General features: G+C 50.3%; 8 protein-coding genes across 8 annotated transcripts; 5 read left to right on the top strand and 3 right to left on the bottom strand.

Moving 5' to 3' along the window:
* Positions 1-150: 150 nt before the first annotated feature.
* BO88DRAFT_410747 (nuclear transport factor 2 family protein) lies at positions 151-1,178 on the top strand (the record flags this gene model as incomplete). Its single annotated transcript, XM_025708013.1, has 3 exons — positions 151-616; positions 670-852; positions 919-1,178. 3 exons carry the CDS (start codon positions 151-153, stop codon positions 1,176-1,178), a joined length of 909 nt encoding a protein of 302 aa, XP_025567115.1.
* Positions 1,179-4,381: 3,203 nt separating this feature from the next.
* On the bottom strand, positions 4,382-6,056 carry BO88DRAFT_356723 (lytic polysaccharide monooxygenase auxiliary activity family 9 protein). Its single transcript, XM_025703740.1, has 2 exons — positions 4,943-6,056; positions 4,382-4,816 (listed from the first exon to the last, which is right to left on the bottom strand). Exons 1-2 carry the CDS (start codon positions 5,823-5,825, stop codon positions 4,518-4,520), a joined length of 1,182 nt encoding a protein of 393 aa, XP_025567114.1. The 5' UTR covers positions 5,826-6,056; the 3' UTR covers positions 4,382-4,517.
* A 792-nt stretch (positions 6,057-6,848) lies between these two features.
* On the bottom strand, positions 6,849-9,082 carry BO88DRAFT_400953 (FMN-dependent alpha-hydroxy acid dehydrogenase). Its single transcript, XM_025705719.1, has 3 exons — positions 7,954-9,082; positions 7,219-7,888; positions 6,849-7,145 (listed from the first exon to the last, which is right to left on the bottom strand). The coding sequence occupies exons 1-3, from the start codon at positions 8,653-8,655 to the stop codon at positions 6,970-6,972; spliced, it is 1,548 nt and encodes a 515-aa protein (XP_025567113.1). The 5' UTR covers positions 8,656-9,082; the 3' UTR covers positions 6,849-6,969.
* Positions 9,083-9,503: 421 nt separating this feature from the next.
* BO88DRAFT_449202 (putative protein kinase) lies at positions 9,504-11,837 on the bottom strand (the record flags this gene model as incomplete). Its single annotated transcript, XM_025710475.1, has 1 exon — positions 9,504-11,837. The coding sequence occupies one exon, from the start codon at positions 11,835-11,837 to the stop codon at positions 9,504-9,506; it is 2,334 nt and encodes a 777-aa protein (XP_025567112.1).
* Positions 11,838-13,440: 1,603 nt separating this feature from the next.
* On the top strand, positions 13,441-15,708 carry BO88DRAFT_356714 (deoxyribodipyrimidine photo-lyase PHR1). The gene is made up of 2 exons (XM_025703739.1): positions 13,441-14,794; positions 14,855-15,708. Exons 1-2 carry the CDS (start codon positions 13,479-13,481, stop codon positions 15,396-15,398), a joined length of 1,860 nt encoding a protein of 619 aa, XP_025567111.1. The 5' UTR covers positions 13,441-13,478; the 3' UTR covers positions 15,399-15,708.
* A 586-nt stretch (positions 15,709-16,294) lies between these two features.
* On the top strand, positions 16,295-17,073 carry BO88DRAFT_92809 (uncharacterized protein). Its single transcript, XM_025713266.1, has one exon. It carries the CDS (start codon positions 16,403-16,405, stop codon positions 17,033-17,035), a length of 633 nt encoding a protein of 210 aa, XP_025567110.1. The 5' UTR covers positions 16,295-16,402; the 3' UTR covers positions 17,036-17,073.
* Positions 17,074-17,162: 89 nt separating this feature from the next.
* BO88DRAFT_329826 (C6 transcription factor) lies at positions 17,163-19,713 on the top strand (the record flags this gene model as incomplete). Its single annotated transcript, XM_025702611.1, has 2 exons — positions 17,163-18,394; positions 18,447-19,713. 2 exons carry the CDS (start codon positions 17,163-17,165, stop codon positions 19,711-19,713), a joined length of 2,499 nt encoding a protein of 832 aa, XP_025567109.1.
* Positions 19,714-20,968: 1,255 nt separating this feature from the next.
* Positions 20,969-22,274, top strand: BO88DRAFT_421715 (uncharacterized protein; the record flags this gene model as incomplete). The annotated part of the gene is made up of 3 exons (XM_025708536.1): positions 20,969-21,258; positions 21,341-22,019; positions 22,071-22,274. The coding sequence occupies 3 exons, from the start codon at positions 20,969-20,971 to the stop codon at positions 22,272-22,274; spliced, it is 1,173 nt and encodes a 390-aa protein (XP_025567108.1).
* Between the last annotated feature and the right edge of the window lie 252 nt (positions 22,275-22,526).

Genomic DNA, 22,526 nt, shown 5'->3' with positions numbered 1-22,526 from the left:
GATTTCAACTGCTGCAGAATGAACGCTTAGGCTTGATAAGCTATCATCAGGCCTGCCACTCAGTATTAATGTCTTACCTTGGCCTCCGTTACTCTGAATGTCCTTGATGAGTGTCACCCAAAATACGCTTTCCCCCAACGACGCCTCATTATGTCTTTTGTTACCAACGCCGATATTCTACTCATATTCGGAGAATTAAGCAAAGTCCCTCGCGGCTACGAATCCTTCTTCAGCCACGTCGATGACAATGTGCACTGGGAAATCACAGGACAAAACGCTCTATCAGGAGTATGCAGGTCGAAGGCAGAATTCTTGGATAAGGTGTGGCTGCCGATCATCAAACTGATAGCAGACCCAGGCCCTATATTTGAAATAGCCTTCCCTGATAGCGTGACAAGAAACGAGGAAGGGTGGGTTAACGTTGAATTGAAGACCAAAGACACCCGAACAAAGTTGGGCAATCGTTTGTATAGCCAACATTATTCCTGGCACTGCAAGTTCAACTCAACAAAGAAGATCGTTCAAGTGAGATGTTTCTTCGACACAAGCCTGGCGGAAACTGTACTTCTGGATGAGAAATACAGACAAGAGACACTGGCCATCCTGCCAAACGATGGTAAGTACCTGGCCATAGTTCACAAAATACTACTTGACTAACTCCAACACCAGCGTTAGAAAGGCCGGAAAAGGGCCCGGAATACCCCTTAATACCCTTCGATCCCGCTTATAAACGATTCTTGAACGAGTTCTACCTCCTGATGGACTCACCGAATGAGCACGAGAAATATTCACAATGCTTTACGCCCGATGCTACGGTAATAATGGGAGAAAAGGAAGCGCGTGGTAGAGAAGGTAAGCTTGACAGAATCATTTCTTAGGTTTTTCCAAAACTCTTTCTAATCATTGATGATTTGATAGGAATATATGCCCTGAGAAAAGCATTGTGGAATCCAACTAAGCACTGCACACATCGCCTCAAGCAAGTTTTCCCGTACGGGCCTAACTCTGATGTGGCTATGGTGCATGGGACTCTTGATTGCGTATTCAAAGATGGTTCTGCCAAGACAGTTGACTGGGCTGCAAGATGTCACTTCGTCGTGCTAGATCGAGTATATCTATCTCGATATCAGATCTATATAGCAGGTGATGCAGCTGGGAGACCCAAATCAAATCTTTAATTGGTCCAAAGGAATATTATTGTGTCACTCAATTTGATGGAACGCTATGATATCGATACAGTAATAGCCGCTATGCCTGTAACGAATCGTACTCTGTGGCTTAGAGTATATAGAGAATACACTATTCGGGTCACAAGATAAACGGTCCCATGCGTCGAATCATGGTAGATGTCAGACCGAGCTTTTTTATTTGCATAAGAGCATAGGAAAATCCATGTTATAGGAAATGGCCTATACTAAGGCACGGTGGACAAGAGTCAAATTCACACAGTCACATAGAGGAAAACAGAGACACAAGACGGCGTATAAACGCTGAAGGTGTGTTTTGCCAACATCTCCCGTTCCCTTGAAGTCATTTAACATCACAGGCACAATTGCTGGCGCAGCTGGCTGGATAGCTGTTGCGGAAACGTGTAGCTTAACAGTCGAGGACACCGAGATCGTCGCATAACGAAGCAGAGTCGGCCTCCTACCAAACCTTTTAGTCAGTACTTCTGATGGACATTTCATGGGTAACAAAACAAATGGGACGTCAGCTCCCTACCGTTCGCTTCCCAATGGATGCACCAATCTTGGCCGCAGGATCGTGTTCAGAGGTGGCTGCCACAAAGGCAGAAAAGAGAACGGCGAAGAGGACAGCTGAGACCTTCATGATGATAAAGGATAAAGTTGTAGACCAAATGAAATGCTTTGGAGGATGTAATGAGATCAAACAGCTGGGGTGAGTACTCAGATTAAATACTTGGATGGACTTCACTGTGTTATTGCCTCAGCAAAGTGGGAAGTAAGTCAATGCATTTAGCGGCAAGGGATACCCTCAGTCAGCCGATGTATATCTTAATACTTCTTAGTATGATCTGCTCCCTACAGTACTCTATCTTGACCGCGACACTGATTCAAAAGAGGCGACTATCGAAATGCGACCTGCATGTTTGCCCTCCATTCACCAGCAGAGCTGAACTTTGTTGAGCTATTTAACTGAGAGTCAGCCGCTCAATACTGTAGTACGGATGATCATTTGCAGATTGAGCAATGGCGATGACGATTGCTTTCTCATCGGAAATTCAATACATCCTGCATGAACAAATCCAAGGCTACACGAAGTCTTGAGCCATTTCTTTTCATGCTAGCATCCGTGTGGCACGGTGGCATCAGAAGTGCTTATAAAATGATTCTCTGAAACAGAAACAATATATTAGATCATGAAAGGCTGAACAGATTGTAACCAAGTCACTACACACTGTCTTTGAGCATGGACTCATGGAGGCAACCGTCCCGGTGGGACACCAGTTTCAGCCTCCCCAGGCCCTTGCATGCTGCACCTGCTTCCTCATAATTTGCTGCAACTAAATCTTATACGGGGTAGTTAGCCTATCATCTAGTTCGTAGAAGGGTTTCACTGCAACCTGGCTGCAATTAGTGACGCGGCAGGCAATAAGGTTTATGTAGCCAGATAGCCTCACCGTTATTGTTTCTTTTTGCAACCTTTCGCCGACTCTGCAAGATGATCATACCCGAATAGAATTCAATAGCATCTAGTAAGATAAATATATTCGAGAAACGGTCGTCAAGAGTCTTACAAGAACAGGAACTTAACCCCAAAACAGAGATTTCAAAGAATTCAATGGGGTGGGTAGAAAGTAATCCGCTTCTCTTAGCCGCTAAATGACAATGTCTCTCCATCACCCTACAAGAATTTACCTGCGTTTCGACACCGCCACCAATCAGCCAGCCACTGTACCTGCAGGATATTACGTATCACATCTCCTGGCTTACTACGGAGAACGAGCCACGTCGACATAGTCAAATTGCCTACAACAATTTTTAAGCATTACCTGTGCTAGCCGCTACCACCCTACTGGTAAACCCACGATTTCAGGTCATGGAAAGAGATATAGAGACACCTGAGTTGATCGGGAGATCAAGCGAAGCAGGGGATCGGGACGTTTTTGTCGATTGTGGGATTGCCACAACCTCTAGAAATACTGGCAAAGTGTTCATGTGGCGATGGCTTCCTTGAATATTGCTTACGTGGATTAGATGCTGAAAAGCACCCTTGATAGATTTATACCTATCGCACTGCTGCCCTCTTGGTGGAATTACCATCCCTTATGCTTTTCTATTGCCATTCTAGATCTCGAGAATCGAGTGCAACCCTGCTCAGGCACTAGCTAAGCCAAGCCAGCGAAAGCTTACTAGGAACGGTGGAGTATTGGGTTGATTACCTTCATACCACCGCTCACTTCTGCCAATGTAGAAATGATTATCAACGCTTTCCTTGTGTCGTTGATCGTACATCTCAACCCTACTTCATTAATTCCCGTGCGACGTGGTCTATCTTCTGTGTCGCTGAACAACCGAATCACGTTAAATATCTCTTCTTGTGTCCACTATAGTTTGTACCAGAAGCCTTAATCAATGATCTTTTCCATGGGACAATAACTACATCAATCGGTCAATGCGCTTAGCTGTATCTGCTTCCTGCACCTTGTCCGCTACGCTGCATTGATAATGTCAAAAGCTCCTCCTATGCCAATGAAAAATTATGTGCGAGAATATGGCAGGTCCCAATGACACTTTCCATTCCGTAGTACCCTTGATTTCAAGTCCTGGGTGATGATACCACAAGACCTGACAGTGTCACCGAGACACACTACTATCAAACAGGACAATACCGATTTTGGTTTTGTGAATAGCAGATTATGGCCACCAAGTTGAGGGCAATCTGTATAGCTACCATCTGTGCACATGATATTTATACATGTTAGCCAGCCACCTACCTGACCAGGGGACACTATCCTTCATTCTCTCCTCATAAATCCGTAAAGATCAGTCTGGTTTTTACTGTACCCCCATGTTTTTCTTTTCACGACAAGTCCCTTGAATTCTGTATGCATGCATGTCCCTACCAACCCCCGTGCTGGATCTGTAGACCTGTACTCTGCCAAACATTTCATCCTTCTTCAATAGTTTCATGCTCAGTGGGGACAGAAAAACCGCTCATGGCATATTCAGTATTGGTATGTACATACTATATCTCAGGTAAATCATTTAGGAGGAGACTTGTTTGTCTAGTTTATCTAGCAGGAGGTGAAAGACCGCACTGAAGGTTTTCCTTGCATTGAGTGGAATGGGGTTACTTAATATGAGAGACGTATATTGAAGCAGACGCATGGCCTCAGGATATGGTTTCCCCATCTTCGAAACTATGTCAAGAAGGCTTTTTCTTCTGTGATATGGAAAAAGTGCACATATTGTACATTTAGAGAGAATGGTCATATAACTTCACCGGATCCTCCAGGTTAGCCAAACACTTGACAACAGTGCCCAGAATCTATTTTACAAGCGACGACGGCGCAGACCGCTAACATCGCGACGCTTCGAAGCAGCAGCGATCGTCAGTGTCTCCGAGATGCCAGGAGTGCACTCAGTACCCGCAGCCATGCTCTGAGACGCATCCCACTCGCCGTTGACGCAGCGCTGGAACGCCGTGCCGCCATTGCAGTACCAGTAGTCCTCCTGGCTGCAGGAGCCGCTCAAGACACCCGAGGTAGCCGAAGATGCGGAGCTGGAAGCAGCGCTGGGAGTGGAGCTGGTGGGGGTAGAGGCTGAGTCGGAGGGGCTGGCGTTTCCGGGTCCTGCCATGTCAGGCTGGGTTTGACCGAACTGGCCGCCAGCCGTTGAGCCACTGCCGGACTGGCTGTTGGTGCTACCAGAGCTACCAACATCGGAGGAGCTGCCGGAGCTACCAGTGGGTTGAGGACGAGAGGAGGTGACCATGGTGGTCTGGGATCCAGTGCCAGCGTAAGAGGCGGCAGCAGAAGTCACGACAGCGGCTTCGGTCGTCGAGGCGCTGGTGGCTGCAGCAGCGGTAGTCGCAGCAGCAGCCGCGGTGGCAGTGCTGCCAGCAGTGTATAGGGTCGGACCGGGGATGGTGTAACTGCTGATGCTCTGCCAGATGTCAATGTAGATGCCGGGGTCGGTATCCTTGTACAAGGCAGTTCCCAGGGTTCCGCTCGGGGTGGCAGTGCCGCTTCCGGTGACGTTCAGGTTGATGCACTGGGGGTAGTTCTGGGCGCCATCCAGGTCCTCAGCACCGTGCAGGGCAATAATCTCGTGGCGAAGAACATAGCTTCCAGCCTCGATATCAGACGGGATGGTGATGCTGCGGGTGTAGTTGTTATCTATGAGCTTGTCGGTAGCCCAGGTGCCAGGGATTTCCGAATCATCAATCAAGCCACCAGCATCAATCTTGAAGAACTGCAGAGCCGTCTTATCGACGTCAGCGCAAGAGCCATTGCAGTTGGCCAGGTAGGTGATCACTGGGCCATGGTGATCATCAGGCCAAGTGTTCCAGGTCATCTTGACGGTTCCACCCGGTGCGACCGGAGCTTCAAGTGCACCAGGAGCGGAGCCACGATGGCAGACGATGTTGGAGCTCTCGTATTGGGTGGGAGAGACATAGCCATCATCCGTGGCATTAGTGGACCAGGCAATCAGCTCCGGGGGATCGGACTCGTAGTAGTAGGTGTCAACCAGGTAACCACCGTAAGTAGTACCGTCCACCTCAATGCTCGACACATAGCCATGTCCGGCCACAAGGGAAGCTGAGGCCAGCAGGACTCCCGCGATCTTAGAAAGAGGCATTTTGTTTTGATTCACGCACAGCGGAATATATAAAGAGTGACGAAAGAATGGAAGAACTTCAATCAATGAAGTTCAGAAAGGGAAAAGAATGAAAGACTGGCGAGTCGGAAGAAATCGATCTGCTTGCAGAGAAGAATCATTTCGAGGGCGGTTCATGCTATTTAACATTTCTCGGATGATCGGCTCTGCCAAAAATCTTCAATGTTGATCAAGCTAAGCGAAGCTTCCGTCATCTCCAGATCATTTGCAGTTTGATGAAAGGATCTATGGCCGAGGCAGGTTGATGGCGTTGCTCGGAGTTCCGCTGTTTCAGAAGTCACGGGGGCTGCAGATTGGTAGAACCATGAAGAATCACGCTGTCGTCGATCGAGTCGTCAGGCCTGCAAGGAGGATCCATCATACGAGCTTGAGATGCGCCAAAAGCTAGATTGATTGAATGGATGAGATGAAGTTGGACTGTCGATGTCAAATGCCGGAGATAGATTGGGGTTTGGCGCCGGGTAGAAACACGCCAGCGGGTAAGCGAGATGACAGGAAGTCGATGATCCCAAAAACGGGCCCGGCTCCACCGGTTCCCTCGATCTCCAGTCGTCTCTTGCCTTGCGTGTGTCGAGTCAGTTGTGGGGAGTGGCGCTCCGGATCTGGAGATAATTCACAAAGCTTCATAAACGGTGCTTGCTGGGCATGGGCCAGATTATGCTATGGAATGACTTCATCCACAACTTGCATAATTGCCGACATTCCAGGTACTGGTGGCAATGAAGAAGACTTTGTACATACTCATGCGATCTGTACATGGGTGAGCAGCTATGCATGAATGAGATTACTAGAAATACCCGCCTTCCGGTACACCCGTGCCTGTAATGAAACAAAGTTGCGAAAGCTGATCATGTTTGATTTCCTCGGCACTTCTATGTCAGTGCCACTTGAATCTATGCCATTGTTTGGCTTGATTCGTAATTATACGCATAATGGTACTCAAGGAGTCTTAAGTCTGTCGAGAATTTGGATGCGAGCTACCCAATCAAATATCCTGACATCCGTGGCTTGAGATGGGGATATTCTGCGACTATCTAAGCGGCATGGATGCGTTTCTGTATTACCAAACTGGCTAAGAAATTATGGCTAAAACTCATCATTCATATCATAGCTTTGGTCCGATTGGACGTCTACCTTTCGCTACCATCCGTGCGTATGGATGAGTGGCCGAGCTGGGGACCAGGTGATCTATATCTCCTGTGTTGACTAGGTGGGGACCAGCCTCGTCGAGGCTAGTAATTCCTACATTGCGCATGGCTGTCTCGAGCTCGTCTCTCATGACTAGTGGTAAGTATTGTTAGCAAGCAGAAATTGGCCTGGTTTGGGCAACGAGACAAAATAAGAGCACACTTACTATCAACCAAATGCTCTACACCATCCTGGCCGTAGTTAGTTGCAAAGAGCATGCTGCGTCCCATTCCAACCGCTGTTGCACCCAGACACACTGCTTTAAGAATGTCGGTCCCCCGCCGAATACCACCATCGACGTAAATCTCCATCCGATCGAAGATCTCCGGGCACCGCTTGTGAAGCTCTAATAGAGTGACAATGGAAGGTGGGCTGGTATCGAGATTCCGACCGCCATGGTTGCTCAACAGGATGCCGTCGAGTCCGGCTTCCATGGCAAGGATCGCATCATCAGCGGACATGACACCTTTCAGGCATACGGGCAAATGTGTATGCTGTCGCACCCACGCCATATCCTCCCAGGTTAGTCCGGCATCGATGAATCCTGCCATTACTCGTCCCAGACCGCCACCTTTCTTGTCATTCTTTGCTTTGGATGGCGCCATCGGGACCGATAGTGTTTCGTCGGCTTTTACGCGCTCATCTGCCTCCCGCTTCCCAGGCCAGGCGGCATCCACCGTGATGAAAATAGCTTTGACGTTGGGATTGGCGGAGCATTGGCGAAGGAGAGCAGCGGACTTTTCACGATCGCGGTTCACGTATAGCTGAAAGAACATATTTACCGATGGTGCAGCGCTGCACAGCTCATCGAGGGGATAGGAGGAATTATTGGAGACCTGTAAAAGAGTTCAGTATGAAAAAGCAATGATGGCAACATTCAGGGAAAGAATGACAAGCATACTCCTTGGAAAATGCCTTTGTTCTCACAAGCTTTAGCAATTCCCAACTCGCCATCTGGGTGGATGAGCTTCGCCATTGCTGCCGGGCTAACGAAGAGCGGAAGCTCGGTATTGACGCCAAGCAGCTTGGTCTTCGTGTCGACTGATCGCACATTCTTTAGGATTCTCGGTCGGAGCCATATACGGTCAAAGCACAGCTTGTTCGCATCCCTCGTGATCAGGTCTGTTGAAGCACTGGAATAGAACGCCCATGTTTTCTTACTAGCAGTCTTCGATGCGACCAGTTCAAAATCATGGGAGTTTATCAGGGTGTCTAGCGGTGGCTTTTCATTTTCCAGAAGCAAGGGCGGGTTCTGAGTGGGCGGTTGCTTCAACCAGTCCTCATTAATTGTCGCTTCATCCAGCACTCCCAAATTTCGCTCTGGTGATAGATGTGCCTTGATGACACTGGGAGCATGAACTTCAGAGTATGCTCTGGTGGCATCGCGTCCGGCATACTTTAGGATAACTTGTGTTAAGGTGTCAGTCTCAAATTCTAGTAGTATCGTCAACCGTGACGCTGAGGTCTTACTCGAAGATCCGCCCGGATGCTCTTCCAAGAAATCCGTCACATCCCACACCTGATTGTCCACCACAATCCAACAGTCGTCGGGCGTCTTGTGCTCAGAAATCTGCTGTGCAGACAACTGCCTCTCCTTCGTCATCTTGTCCTATGCAGCTAGTAGGATGCTATGGAGGCCTGCGGTTGATCCGATATACTGCTGATAAGTTCTCACCACTTAGACAATGGTGGTCAATGGGAGTTGGAATTGCCTGGGGTGGAAGGTCGTGCACAAGGAAGACATGCGCAAGGGATTAAATAGGTGAAGGTTTGGCTTTGGCTGAGATATATACCGGTGTTGTATGGGCGGAGAGATCCCGCGGTCGGGGAACTGATCGCCCGCGTGCTTCGGCATATCATCGTTGCGGGGTGACACTGGCAGTAGTAGCCGCATAGGAAAGTCTTTACTTTTCATGTCTGGCTGGATGTTGTGCTGTAAGAATATACCAATTGTTGTCTTTAAACCTGCCATCCCTTCTTCTGCCCTCCTGTCTTCTTGTGACACAGTTGTTGTTCGCGAGACAGTTAAGTTGTATCCTAGAATAAACAATCATGAATTGAAGAGATGTAAGTGCTCGGTTTGCACCCCCGCAAATTGGCGGTGGAGAATGGCGCTCGGGCTGGTCGGAGCATCGCCGAGGCCCTGGTTGTTGTGGCGGTCGGGGAGTTCGCCGCTGTCTACGTTGTACAGAAGAGTCTCGCAACCTTCAATAGTTTGGGTAACAACATGCAGGGAAATGCTTTCGATCTAATTCGGTACAACGCTATGCTTACCTCTAGATAATTTACATGATCCCTTGTCCTTGCACACGCTAATCGACTCCCGTTTCCAGATCTTCAGTATGTTCTTGACCATGTGCACCTCGCCAACCCCAACTAATCGATCCATCGATCACTTTGCTACCTAAATACACATTCCAACCCTGGGAGGCCATGCTACAGACCAACACTCTAGCTTAGGCCATGCACCTGTGAAAGAAGCTCCTCCAAATACTTCTTAATCTGCGGGGAGCGCCAGCGCTGTTGCGGATCTGGCTCGAGCATGCCCTTTATGCACGTCATTACATACTCAGCTACTGACGTTCCATCAGCAAGGGTCATGGAGCCCATGTGAAGCTTGTGTGAGAAGTCTTCGGGAAAGATAGGTCCGGTTGAAGTTTGCCCGGGTGGTCCTCGGGTGAGCCCGGTGAGAACAAGCTGGCGCTCCATCTTGGTATTGAGTGGATAAACCAGTTCAAACAAAATAACACCCAGCGCGTATACATCGAGGGTCTCGTCAATGACGTATAGGGATGCTGGTTTGCCATGCTGGCGTGGGCGTTCTGTCATTCCTGCCTTGCTGGCGTGGAAAGGTGGACGGTAGAATTCGGTTCCAACGACGGTGTGTATCTCTGCGTCTTCTGGCTGTGTCGATGAGCCCTCTGGAGGGCAATCGTTGATGTGCGAGATGTCTGCGACAAGACCGAAATCACCGATACGAGGATGGCAATATCTATAGATCGGTCCATGCGCGCTTGCACAGGGAGAACATCCATCCAATTGCTTCTTGTCCGGGGCACAAAGGAAGATATTAGCTGGCTTCAGATCGCGGTGCACAATGTCCTTGGAATGCAGATAATCAACGCCGGAGATTATGTCCAGCATTAGCTTTAGAGAAGGCACCAGATGATAGCAGTGCCGCCGTGGGAGCGTTTTGTCGTGCTCCGTGTTTGCGCTTGGTTGTGAGTTGAGGTAAGAGCTGAGCGAGATCGGGTGTAACGACATTTGTATATGCAGAACAACAGCGGGCAGTTGAGCTGCGCTTCGGTATCGGCGCTGAATTTGTAGCTTGGATGGATCTTCACTGAGGCCATCCGTGAAAATATCCTCATCAGTGCCACCAAAGGTAGACAGCGGGTCTTGTGAGGCGAGGCTGAAGTTGCGCGGGATGGTCTCTACCTCATCATCTTCCCCGATTCCATGTGCAGTGGATGCCTTTGATATGTGGGTGCCCACACTGGAGTGGCTCTGACGGCGATGATATGCACTGGAGCCCTTTGACTCAGGATCCAATTGTAATGAATGCTGTGATACATCCGAAGTCTCTGACTGTTCGAAAACAATCCCGAAGCTTTTACTGTCTGTCATTCCCATGCTATAAGTTCGGCTTTGCATCTGCGCAGAGTTGATATCTTCAGACTCCTCGTGTAGCGAAGTGGCGTAACCGGAAATGGGAGACCGTTCCACCCAGGCGCCATAGTATCGAACGACATTGGTGTGCTCGAGTCGTGCGAGTGTTCTAATCTCCTTCATGATTTTTTCCAGCTGATTTTGACTACCACATTGTAGCTGTTGAAGTCTTCGCTGGCTGAGAGGAATCTTCTTGATTGCGTAGTCCTGGTCGTCTATGTGGTTTTTGACGTGGTATACTTCACCAAAGGAGCCACGGCCTAGAACTTTGACCTCAGAAAACTCCGTAGTGTAACGTGACAAATGACTGCTTGGCGGTTGTGGTTTGGGCTGAAGCAGAGGCAAGCCAACTATCGAGCTTCCTGGAAGATGTGTTGACGGATTAAGCAAAGCTGTGAGGTCGAATGGAAAGTTTCGTGGGGCAGGGACGTTTTCATGGCCAATTAATTGCCTTTGGCCGACTGGCTGTCCAACACCACTAGGTCCGGCCTGCACCAAGTTAAAATTCAATTCTGAATTGACCGGCCATGGCTGAAGAGCTTTACTTTGCTCTAAGCTCGGGCCTGCATCGGTTGCTGCCGTGATTCCAGATTGCTGTCCACCGACATCGTCGATTTTGAGTTTGTCTAGCATAGACATGCCCAACATATCAAGGTTGTCGCGATAATACTGTCTTGTTGCCCCCCATTCATCTCCTTCAATGCCCTGAGACACCGCGCCTACTGAGGACAGGAATGCAGACTTGCGGGTGTACAACTGGTTCCCGAGATATCGCACTTCAGGCGAGTCACGCGTGAACTGTCCATTGGCGCCCGCCTGTTTGTTTAGGATGTCTGCCGCCCGGGTAAGACAGTAGAATTCGAGAAGGGCAGCCGTCATCATGTTTGAATGGCCCTTTGTATCACCCTCCAGCACCTTGCCGGAATCAGCCTCATGGTCTCGATGGGCATTGTCCTGCAGAAGGCGAGATTCATCAAGGCCATTTTCCTTATTCAGCTGTGTACCTTGGGCGGGCGCGCAGTCTTCCGTAGGGATATCATGTTGACTTTCGTACGAGGACGCGTCCGAGGACGAATCCGAGGATGAGACCTCTTCAGGGGACCTGAACATTGACATGGCAGGTATGACTGCTGTGAATGATATCCTTCGGAGATAACGATTGGGTGTTCGGAGATAATGATCGGAGTTAAAGCCAGAACAGGCCCAAGCAGAAGAGGAATAGCGCAGCCATCTACGTGCTAGTAGTCACAGGGACAAGTGCAAGCAAGACAAATACTGGGCCGAATGCAAATAACGCAGCTGCTGGATATACAGTGATTTGTATTCCCTGGCTTGTCAAACACCAGCGGTGGAGTAGTGAGTGCAAAGCAAGAAGATGCCACGGAGGCTTTTTGAATTTGGTTGACGTGGTCCGCTTTGGGGGGGATAGCTCAGAGTCTCCCTCATTCAGCCTCTTTCCATCAGATTCCAAACCGTCTTGCCATTGGCAGGGCGTGCATCAAGGGCAGCACAAACTAGACATTTGTTTGTATTCGATTGTACAGTGGATGTCACGGAAGAGGTGTGGTGCAAAATCACACTAGTTGATTAGCTAGAACATCATCACCAATGACTTGTTGACTGCTGTTCAGAAAGGAGTCATCCACTGTTTGGATAAATTCTTCATTCTGCCGTGCTTGGCGGGGTCACTCACGGAAAGTCAAAAAGTCACAACACCTCCTGTCTGGTGGCCTCAGGCACCAAGAACAACACTTTTGGGTAGTTGCCTTCTCCTACCTCTTCGGGTAGTCCCAAAAATTGCAAATGTTCTCCGTATACTTCGGTGCCTCTCTCCCAATACTATCTATCAATTGACATATGACACATAGCACTATTCAATGCCATTTCATTTTGCCGTCGGAGGAAGCTTCTTAGTTATCAATAGGGAAGCCTTTCCTACAGTTGGGCCATTCATATTTGTGAATTCTCCTGAGATGCCCTTGCATCGGCAAGGAATTCTACTCGAACCCAACACCCCGTCTATGAACTGCTATAGGCACCAAAGGCAGAAGTTATGGGTTTCACATACCGGTTTCATGAAAATGCGAACCCACCAATCACCTTAAAGGTCAGGTTGTATCCAATACTTGCATCGCTGCATATAGACGTTGAGCCACTTAGTCGCAGAGGTACCTTAAGAAATGGTATAATATCACCTTCTATACAGAGATACTTGCTCGACCTAGTATGAGCACCGTTGTCTTAGCTTGGGATGGGGCAATGACTCGGCTTCAGTCCCGGATACAAACACTCGCGTTTCCAGACGAACTACCGACGGCTTGCTCACTATAGTGGACAGCCGGACCACCTTTTGCGGATCCACCCATGTCCTGTTGAAAGATAAATGATACACGAACGTGCGGTTACCTGCTTGTTTGCCTAAATGAGATGTTGAACGCGCAGCCTAGTGCATGACTGCCTCTGTCTAGGAACATTGCAACAGGCAATGGAATGGGCCATGTCGCGCAAGGACTTTTTTCGGTAAAAGTTAAAATCTAACAGACTTCTTGTAGGAATATGTAAAAGGTAGCCTATAATATTCAAAGCACTGTCAGCAACACCTAGAACAGGTCCCAGCGCAGGGGTGTTGTTTCGTTGAGATAACATCCCGGGTATTGACGTCAGCGTCCCTGGCGCGGTCCAGATCCTCGATCGATCTGACCCCAGAGCTCAACGAAACCCAGCCTTTTCCAATGCCCTTCGAAAATCAATTGCGGTATGATTTTCCGGAGTCTGCGCGTCCGGCCACTTCTCAATACCCAACAAGTTCTCACCTACAGGACAGTATCTCTGCAACGCGCCTTCATAGCGCTCATTAGCGACATGCCACCAAAAAAGCGCAAGTCATCGAGCATTTCCGCCATCAATGGTGCCTCATCAGACACCAATAAACGCGGAAAGCCCGATATTATGCGTCCACATCCTCATGCCAAAGATACAGAAGACTTTGGCATCGTCCTGCGTGAATTCTATCCCCCTGAGATGTGCAACGAGCGGTGCGAGGCTTATAATAACGGAACGCTGGAACGACCCATTGAAGCCCTACAGAGGGCATACGAAGACACGTTCGATGAACGTCAGAAAATTGAGCCCAAGGCAGCCGTCGTTCACTGGTTCAAAACAGATCTTCGACTACATGACAATCGCGGCCTACAAATGGCATATCAGCTTGCGCGAGAACACAACCTGCCTCTGATCGGCTTGTATATTCTCTCTCCGGAGGACCTGACAGCTCATTTGTCGAGCGCCCCTCGTGTGGATCTGACTTTACGAACACTAAAATTGTTGCGACGAGACTTGAATGAGCTGGATATTCCTTTGTATATGGAGACGCAGGAAAAGAGGAAGGACATTCCTCAAAGGGTTATAGATTTATGCCAGGAATGGGGTGCAGGTCACCTCTTTGCAAACCTGGAGTATGAAGTCGATGAATTGCGCCGCGAGGCGAAATTAGTTCGACTGTGCGCAAGAAACGACATACGATTTGAAGCAGCACATGATACATGTGTTGTCACTCCGGGCAAGCTAGTCAGCCAACAGGGGAAACAGTATGCAGTTTATAGCCCGTGGTTTCGCTCCTGGTGTGCCTTCCTCAATGAGAATCCAGAATACCTTGAGGTTGCGGATGAGCCGGGGTCGAACCCCGGCGATGCACGCAAGCACTTCAAGACCCTCTTTGACTGCGAGGTGCCTGTTGCACCGGAGAACAAGCGTCTCACTGAGGAAGAAAAGACAAGATTCAGGGAGTTGTACCCGGAGGGCGAGCATGAGGCACTCCGTAGGCTGGAGGCGTTTCTGGAGGAGAAGGCAAATGACTATGATGATTTGCGAAACTCACTCGCCGGGCGTAATACATCCGTGCTAAGCCCCTATTTCGCGTCTGGGGCACTTAGTGCACGAACGGCTGTTTTTGAGGCCCGCAAAAAAACCAGAGGTCAACTGAATGCGAACCAGACTGGTTATGCATCGTGGATTAGCGAGGTCGCTTGGCGAGATTTCTATAAGCATGTCCTGGTTCATTGGCCATTCATATGGTGTGTTTTCTCCATATCTGCGAACTACTTGTATCCACACTGACCACAATTATATCACAGTATGAACAAGTGCTTCAAACCTGAATTCACCAATCTAGCGTGGTCGTATAACATGGATCACTTCAATGCCTGGCGTGAGGGCAAAACTGGCTATCCGATCGTCGACGCCGCCATGCGCCAAATGAGCCACGCCGCCTGGATGCATAATCGCACGCGCATGGTCGTTTCATCATTTCTTTCAAAAGACCTTCTGATAGATTGGCGTGCAGGGGAACGATATTTCATGGAACACCTGATAGACGGCGACTTCGCCTCGAACCACGGCGGCTGGGGTTTCGGTTCTAGTACTGGGGTTGATCCCCAGCCATATTTTCGGATATTTAATCCCCTACGCCAGAGTGAGCGGTTTGATCCTGAAGGCGAGTATATTCGTCACTGGGTGCCGGAACTACGTGCCGTTAAGGGCGCGGCGGTCCATGACCCATATGGCAGAGGAGCTGGGGATATTGCTGAGAGGAATGGTTATCCAAAGCCGATAGTGGATCATTCTCAGAGTCGAGATCGTGCGTTAGAGAATTATAAGAAGGTTGCCCAGGGCCGCTGACGACCTGCTTATGATGTGCAAGCGGGAGCCCGCCTAAATCCAGTCCGGAGAGTACTTGTGAGCCATTATGAATTAGCCTCGAATCCTAAGGGGTTTGTCGAGCATAATCTGTAGTGATATAACCATGTTTTGTGTACCTCAACTGTATAGCTCAGCCTCTATTTATCACGAACTCCAAAACCAGTCAATGCAGGATAGCTTTCCAGCATTTTCCTTGTAAGTATGATCATCACCAGTGTTTTCGAAGCCGGATAAGGAGGGTGAGGAGTATGGCAGACATCCTTCCTCCCAGTAGGAGGAATAATATTACCAGCATTATTGCTCATGAGTTGTGTACATTTCGAGCAAATGATCGACCCTGCAAGAACTCATAATAGTTTCTTACTATCGCTCACTGCGATTTTGATTGGATCTGGTTAGAGCCCAGCAAAGTAGGAGCATCAGATTGCGTGTCTACTTGGAGCTAACGCTAGATCCTAGACAGCCAGCGGTTGGAGAAGAACATGAACCGCGCCTTCTGAAAAAATCCAATATTTCAGGAGATCAGGTGATCGAACCACGTCCTTTGTCTCGTTTGTCCGCATCAACCAACAGGTCGTCTTCCCCAAATCCTCACGGCATGCTTCCTCGAGTTACGTTACTCTCTTCACTACCACATCCTTCGGTCGACCGTGTCCTGGTTAACATATTGGATATGGTCTCTAGTACAAGGCTTTCCCACTATGGGCACCGGTCAGATAGATCAATCAAACTACTGCGTACTAAGTATATAATGAGACCCCGCTGACCGTTGAGAAAGCAGTGGCAGTGACAAGGATTAAGTTTGTTGATGACGACGAGTTTCCATCGTATCTGCTACAATGTCTTACTTCTCACCTACCAAACAGGCAGTGGGCGAGGCCGATCTCCGAGACGCGGATTACTAGGGTCAGACAGCTGGGGTACACATGCAGATGCGGATGCAGCTGCAGGAACCTAGTCGCCTATACTGACTCGATGGTACGATGCTAGCCACTAGACCGCCGCATTCAACTTCGATTGAAGTCTGTGCTGACTTCGGCTACACCGGACGGTCCGCGAGTGAATTCTGTGGTGGATTTGTTGGCAACAGCGGGAGCAATATATTCAGTTTGGTACTAGCCTTGGCAACGTGCCAGCTGTCCGACCATTGGCATTTTGATTTCGCAAGGAAGCGACCTCATAGCGACCATCCCAAAACCAGAGTTCTAGAGGTGCTCCTAATTCAATTCTCCTGTGAAACGATTAGGCACACCCCACCGCGGCCTATTAGTGACAAACCAGAGTTTGCCACCAGGGCAGTGAACCCTGGAGAGCTCTCCATGTGTGGCCCGGCTCTGGGATTAGGGCCCTTTTTTAGCGCGTGCGGAGTCCAGCCCCGACGGTTTCCCCGCGATGGATCGCTTCTGCTCTGCCCGGCCTGTTTTGCGCTCTGCCACCCAGCTCCCTTCTTCCTCCATGGAAAAGTCCTCTCCTCTGCTCGACGGGTTTCTATCCGCATTGCGTCTTGTCAACGGCGCATCCCAGAAGGCTTAGCTGTCGTCGTGGGTACGTATGTCAAGCCAGTTACTCATCAACAACTGCCTCGGTCTCTTTCCCCGCTTGTAATTGCCTCGTAAGGAATAAGGTCCGGTTCTTTCGCTCCTTTCGTCTTGGCCGGTTGCTGACTTCTCAAACCCATTTTTCCAGACTGCGATTCTTTAGCATACCCTCATATACCTCTGGAATCGCCAATGTCGGCCTGAAATGGATTCTGCCCAGTCGGGGGACGCCCAGGCATCCAGCGTTCCAGCAGCCACCGAAGAACCAACCGGCGGAGCCTCAACAAAACGTCGTTGGAGAAGGAATCGGATAGCTTGCGACTCCTGCCATTCGCGTCGCGTGCGGTGCGATCGAGCCTTTCCCTGCTCGCGCTGCCTTCGCAGTGAAATCCGATGCGAGTTCACCCGCGAACGACGCAAGCGAGGACGCATTGCGCGATCCCGACTGGTAGAGCCCAATGCTGCCACTGAAAAGCCGACCAAACCTGTGGAGTCCCAAGCCTCAGCACCGGCACCTGCGGAAGCAGGATCTGGTCCGGTTCCAAATGGCTCTCCCTCTACAACTTTTCGCCATAGATCACCAGCGACAAATGATGTGACAGTGTCAGCCCCAAGTATTGACGAGCGGCGCTCTCAGGCGGATGTATCACTTCCTCCAAGGAAGTCAGGGCATACAGTTAATGCGACAGAGGAGTGGCTAGCAGGCACGCATGTCTCTCCAGGTTCCTATGAGCCCTTGGCTGGCATCGGCCCTGGGGAAGGCCCTTTTCCTCGAATCTTTGATATCTGGAATGGGGTTGACCTGGCCGGTTACAGTGATCCAGCATCTCAGGGTTCTAAGATAACCGGCCTTGGACAGACACCAGCACCGTCTGCAACAATCCTAAAATATCCAGTACTCCAGCCAGTAATGCCATATTTGGAGTCGAGCTTGCCTCGAAAGCTAGTATACGACCTTCTCGACCTGTACTTCACAAGCGCATTCTCCACGCATATGCATCCCGTGTGTCATCACATTCACTGCTATGTTCTACGAAAGGCGTCATTTCTGAGTCGGGAAGCCCCTCGGCCTAGCAGCCCTGCACTTCTGGCCAGCATGCTTTGGGTGGCAGCGTTAGATGACCGTGCGTTTGCTTTGCCGATATCTCCTCCCCAGAGGAAGAAGATATGTCAATTTTTATGTGCTCTAACGTTACGGCTCTTGCGACCGTTGGTTCACGTGTCATTCAAAGAGCAAGAGGGCGCCGCGGCGAGCGACCCACTTCATGCTGCGATCGGTCAGGACGGTCCCCCTACAACGGTTCACCATCCATTTGAAGCTGGCGGTGATGATCGGGGGCTGGTCGGCCCTGCAGGATCATTGGACGATGTCATCACATACATCCATGTGGCATCCATTATCTCTTCAAGCGAACAAAAGGCCGCTAGCATGCGATGGTTCGTTTTATTCAAGTAACCTGAAGCGAGCAAGGAAGCTAACCAATCTTAGGTGGCATGCCGCTTTTACTCTTGCACGGGAACTGAAGCTCAATCAAGAGATCGAGGTGATGCCTAGTGAGGAGAATCACCCAGAGGGCTCGAGCCCGTCATTTGATTATTCACTTGCGGGATGGAGTGGCGTTGACACGGGCCCCTTTTTCGATTATTCAAACCCTGCTCGGCCAAGCTTGAATTGCGTATGCGACCGTGGCCACGAACTGCGTGGCGCTATTACCGAAGAGCACCGTGAAGAGCGTCGTCGGACATGGTGGCTTCTCTACATCATGGACCGTCACCTCGCTCTCTGCTACAATCGTCCCCTTGCTCTACTCGATGCTGAAAGCGAGGATCTTTTATTGCCGCTGGACGAAGGGTCATGGCAGTCTGGGAACATCCACAGCAATAGTCCCAAACCGGATGGACCACAGTGCCCGCTCTCAGGCGAGAAGAACAAACGCCGCGTTTTCCCTAATTTTATTTGCCATGACCACTCTATCTTCGGCTTCTTCCTGCCTCTCATGACCATTACTGGCGAATTAATCGACTTAAACCAAGCTCGTAACCATCCGATGCTTGGAGCACGCTTGAATGGGAAGGACGCCTGGGATGCGCACGTCGGTGAAGTGCTGCGCCAGCTTGAGCTTTATAAGGCTAGTCTCACAACGTTTGCTGCCACTGCGTCGGATCCCGATGCGCCCTTATCCAGCGCCTTTCCCCCTAAACCCGATCAACAACCAGTCGAACCCTCACTCGCCCAGGCTTATTCATGGCATACTCAAACGGTCATCTCGTATGCATCTTATCTCGTGCATGTGTTACATATTCTTCTTGTCGGGAAATGGGATCCTGTGTCGTTGATCGAAGATAAGGACTTCTGGACTTCATCGCCCGCGTTCGCCTCGACCATCTCCCACGCCCTTGATGCGGCAGACTCGGTAGACCATATCCTACGTTACGACCCCGATATCAGTTTTATGCCGTATTTCTTCGGCATTCAACTACTTCAAGGCAGCTTTCTTCTCTTGTTGATTGTGGAGCGGCTGCAGAAAGAAGCGGGGGAGGGTATTCTAAATGCGTGCGAGGTGATGATCCGAGCGACCGAGTCCTGTGTGGTAACGTTGAACACTGAATACCAACGAAACTTTCGACAGGTCATGCGGAGCGCCGTTGCGCAGGCGCGTGGGCGCCCTGTCAATCACAGCGAGATTCGGCATCGTCGCAAGGCCGTCTTAGCACTCTACCGGTGGACCCGGAAGGGCACTGGGTTGGCTCTTTAGATTTAGAGTTTCTCACAGCGCCGATGCCCATTTCAGCGCACGGTTGCATCGGCTCCGCATCCGCAGGCCATCGGCTGGAGAGAGCTTAAATCATCTCCCGCCAGGGCATGCTTGGTTCTAGGCCAGTCGCAGAGACTGGCATATGCAGGCACAGTATCCCCTCCCTCTCGGTTGATTATCTTGCCTGAATCGGGCTCGCTCCAGCTTGCCTCTATGGCTCATTGCCCCGTGCCTGCATCTGCCGGTCCTTACCCCGGCATTGGCATTTGATCGCAACGGCTGCTGCTATTAGCCCAAAGTACCTCGTAGTATTTGTTAATTCTTGGATACTGCTCTTTGATTGTTACCCTGTACATATACGAGCATTTATGCTGATTTTGGTGTCTCTGGCTTGTTTGTTCTGGCTCGCGGGTTTTAAATCTACCAAACGATTTTTCTTTTTCTGGACACCACCTCCCGAGCGCCATGCCCTCTTCCTCTTAACATAGCAAACATCGCTTCCAGGCATAAACCCGTCGCTAATGTCGGGCATCGCATGATTCTGCACTGGCTGCAAGGACCGGGGTTGTTGGGAGGCCCCTTCCCCTTACCCCAGATTTAACGAACGGGCCGTGCTCGCTCGGTCCGAACCTGGGCCTTTCGGTTAAACTCCAAAAAACCGAAGCCGTTGCGGGGAGAAAAGCCATTGCATTGGGAATCGAACCAACAGGCGCTCAGCTTTAACAGCCTTTAATTCCCGTAGTTCGGCAGGCCGGGGAGGGTGCTCGGTTAATTGCCACACCAGAATATGGGGTATGCAAGGTTCAGCGACACCACATGGCCCCGTGAAGATCAGATGGTTCCTGGTCCGTCAAATCACTGAGCTTCCCCTCGAGTATTCTAATGTATCCAAGCTCCACCAATGTCCGATTGCTCTAGTTTGTATTTTACCGACCCCATTGCGGCCCGTGGTCGCCCACTTCCTCAAGCAACAGTGACAATGACGAACCCAATTTCAAGATTCATTTAGCACGCCCCTCTGCTGCATTGACCTGCGGAGTATGTCTTATAAGCATCAATCGCCGTCGTGCGCGGCTTCTCGACGAGGCCTTCGTTGCACATGCCATAGTTCAATCAACCGTACAAAGTCTCCAGAGGCAGCAATCCTCGTCATTGAATGTTATGCTGTAGTGCTTTCTACGATCTGATCAAATCAGTATAACATTACAATCTCCATCGCTCGACTAGCTGAATCACCACGCAAGACCTCGCCACAATGCTGCATACGAGCCATCCTCAAGAATTCGAGAAATGGACTTCCATGGGCCCATCCGACACTCAGATGCTCGGCCTGGAGTCTAACTTCACGGATGAGGAGTTATACGGAAGCCATCTGAGTCTCAACGGATTTGATCTGTCATCGTCACAATTTCTGAGCCCGGAGCTTTGCGCAGAATTCGACTTCGCGACAGGCGAGACAGGCTCGGGCCTTTACCATCCCTCGCAGCCGATGGGTGTTGCTAATGCTTTGAATGTACCTCAATTGGCGGACAAAATATCTTCAATGTGCGTCCTCCAGTGTGCGCCATGGCCATGGCATGATCAAAGGATTCCAGGACCTTCCAGCTGACAATGGCTGCTGCATTAGATTCGGAGAATCCTCGTTCAACACCGCCCCCGATACCAAGCCCACCACCACCGATTTTTCTCTAGACGATTTGCTCCGTTCGGCATCCCAATTAGCTACTGAACGCGCACTTTACATGAATATTCCCGCAAGTACACCTTCTCCGCGAGCATCACAGGACAGCCCCAGCTCGCGATTACAATTCGTCCAGTCGCCCGTTCTCGATGACCCCTGCAGCTCACCGGGAATGAGCCAACAGTCATACAGTGGCAGTGAGGGGGAATGGGACCGGGAATACAATCAAGGCGAGCCGGTACAATTCTATGGACTACCCGATATTGGCTTCCCCGACTCGGTCTCACTGCATCACGCGCTCGACGATGGACTGGTTCAACCTTCGTTTGGCGACCCACTGCCCACTCTCAGCAACGCAGAAGGAAATAGCAAAAGCCAGTCCAGGGAAATTAGCTTCACCATGGACTTGGACGAAAATGGGCTTACCCCGCTGGAAATGCCGGATGGAAGTACCCGTTTCACAGCCAACTGGCTCCCCGTGGACCCCGAAGGTGGATTCACCATCCGAGCACCACCCACCGCGCGCAAGTCTGAGCCCAACAGCAACAGCAACAGCAACCACCAGATGACGCAGGACACCGGAGACTATCTCTTCGCACGGAATGCATTCATCTCTATCCCGACGGTTACCGGTCTATCCTCCACAGCAGTATGAGCCGAATGACACAGAACATAGTCGACTACGCACCTGCGGAGCACCGCAGCATCTGCACTGCATCCAGCCACTAGATTGCGGGCCACCACCGACCGGGCCGCCCGATTCGTCCACCCGACCATTGCGCCGGTCGCAGCGGCGCCGGAGAAATTCACGGACGTTGCGCCAATCATTGCCCCAGCTCCAAGCAAAACAATCTCCCAGAGGGGACGCGATGCCCCTTAGTGTGCAGCCCAGCAATCAATAAACCCACCCTCCTCCCTCTCTCCCTAGTCCAGTTACCGAGTGCTGCGTGCTGACGCTCTGCGTAACCTTGGAAAAGGTGCTCGTTGGCTGATGCTGTATCCATGCACGCTCACACGCACACTTCTTACCTCGAAGAGAAAAGAAAAAAATTGCCATGAACAGGGCTTTCCTTTCTCACTGGAACTGACTGGGCTTGAAATCAACCAATCACACCACCCTCTCCCAAAAAGT

This window comes from Aspergillus vadensis (genome assembly GCF_003184925.1).
Source record: "Aspergillus vadensis CBS 113365 unplaced genomic scaffold BO88scaffold_2, whole genome shotgun sequence".
Taxonomy (NCBI): domain Eukaryota; kingdom Fungi; phylum Ascomycota; class Eurotiomycetes; order Eurotiales; family Aspergillaceae; genus Aspergillus; species Aspergillus vadensis.
Note: the sequence above shows the minus strand (reverse complement) of the source record. Positions and strands in the feature narration are given on the sequence as shown.

Bases quoted from the DNA above. Each gene is read 5' to 3' on its own strand.
- BO88DRAFT_92809 (XM_025713266.1), top strand. From the start codon at position 16,403: ATGCTAGCCACTAGACCGCCGCATTCAACTTCGATTGAAGTCTGTGCT.
- BO88DRAFT_356723 (XM_025703740.1), bottom strand. From the start codon at position 5,825: ATGCCTCTTTCTAAGATCGCGGGAGTCCTGCTGGCCTCAGCTTCCCTT. The intron at 4,817-4,942 runs GTCCTCAACCCA...CTGACATGGCAG, and splicing joins CACCATGGTCACCTCCTCTC to GACCCGGAAACGCCAGCCCC.
- BO88DRAFT_356714 (XM_025703739.1), top strand. From the start codon at position 13,479: ATGATTTTCCGGAGTCTGCGCGTCCGGCCACTTCTCAATACCCAACAA. The intron at 14,795-14,854 runs GTGTGTTTTCTC...ATTATATCACAG, and splicing joins GTTCATTGGCCATTCATATG to TATGAACAAGTGCTTCAAAC.
- BO88DRAFT_400953 (XM_025705719.1), bottom strand. From the start codon at position 8,655: ATGACGAAGGAGAGGCAGTTGTCTGCACAGCAGATTTCTGAGCACAAG. The intron at 7,889-7,953 runs GTATGCTTGTCA...ACTCTTTTACAG, and splicing joins ACAAAGGCATTTTCCAAGGA to GTCTCCAATAATTCCTCCTA. The intron at 7,146-7,218 runs GTAAGTGTGCTC...ACTTACCACTAG, and splicing joins TGTAGAGCATTTGGTTGATA to TCATGAGAGACGAGCTCGAG.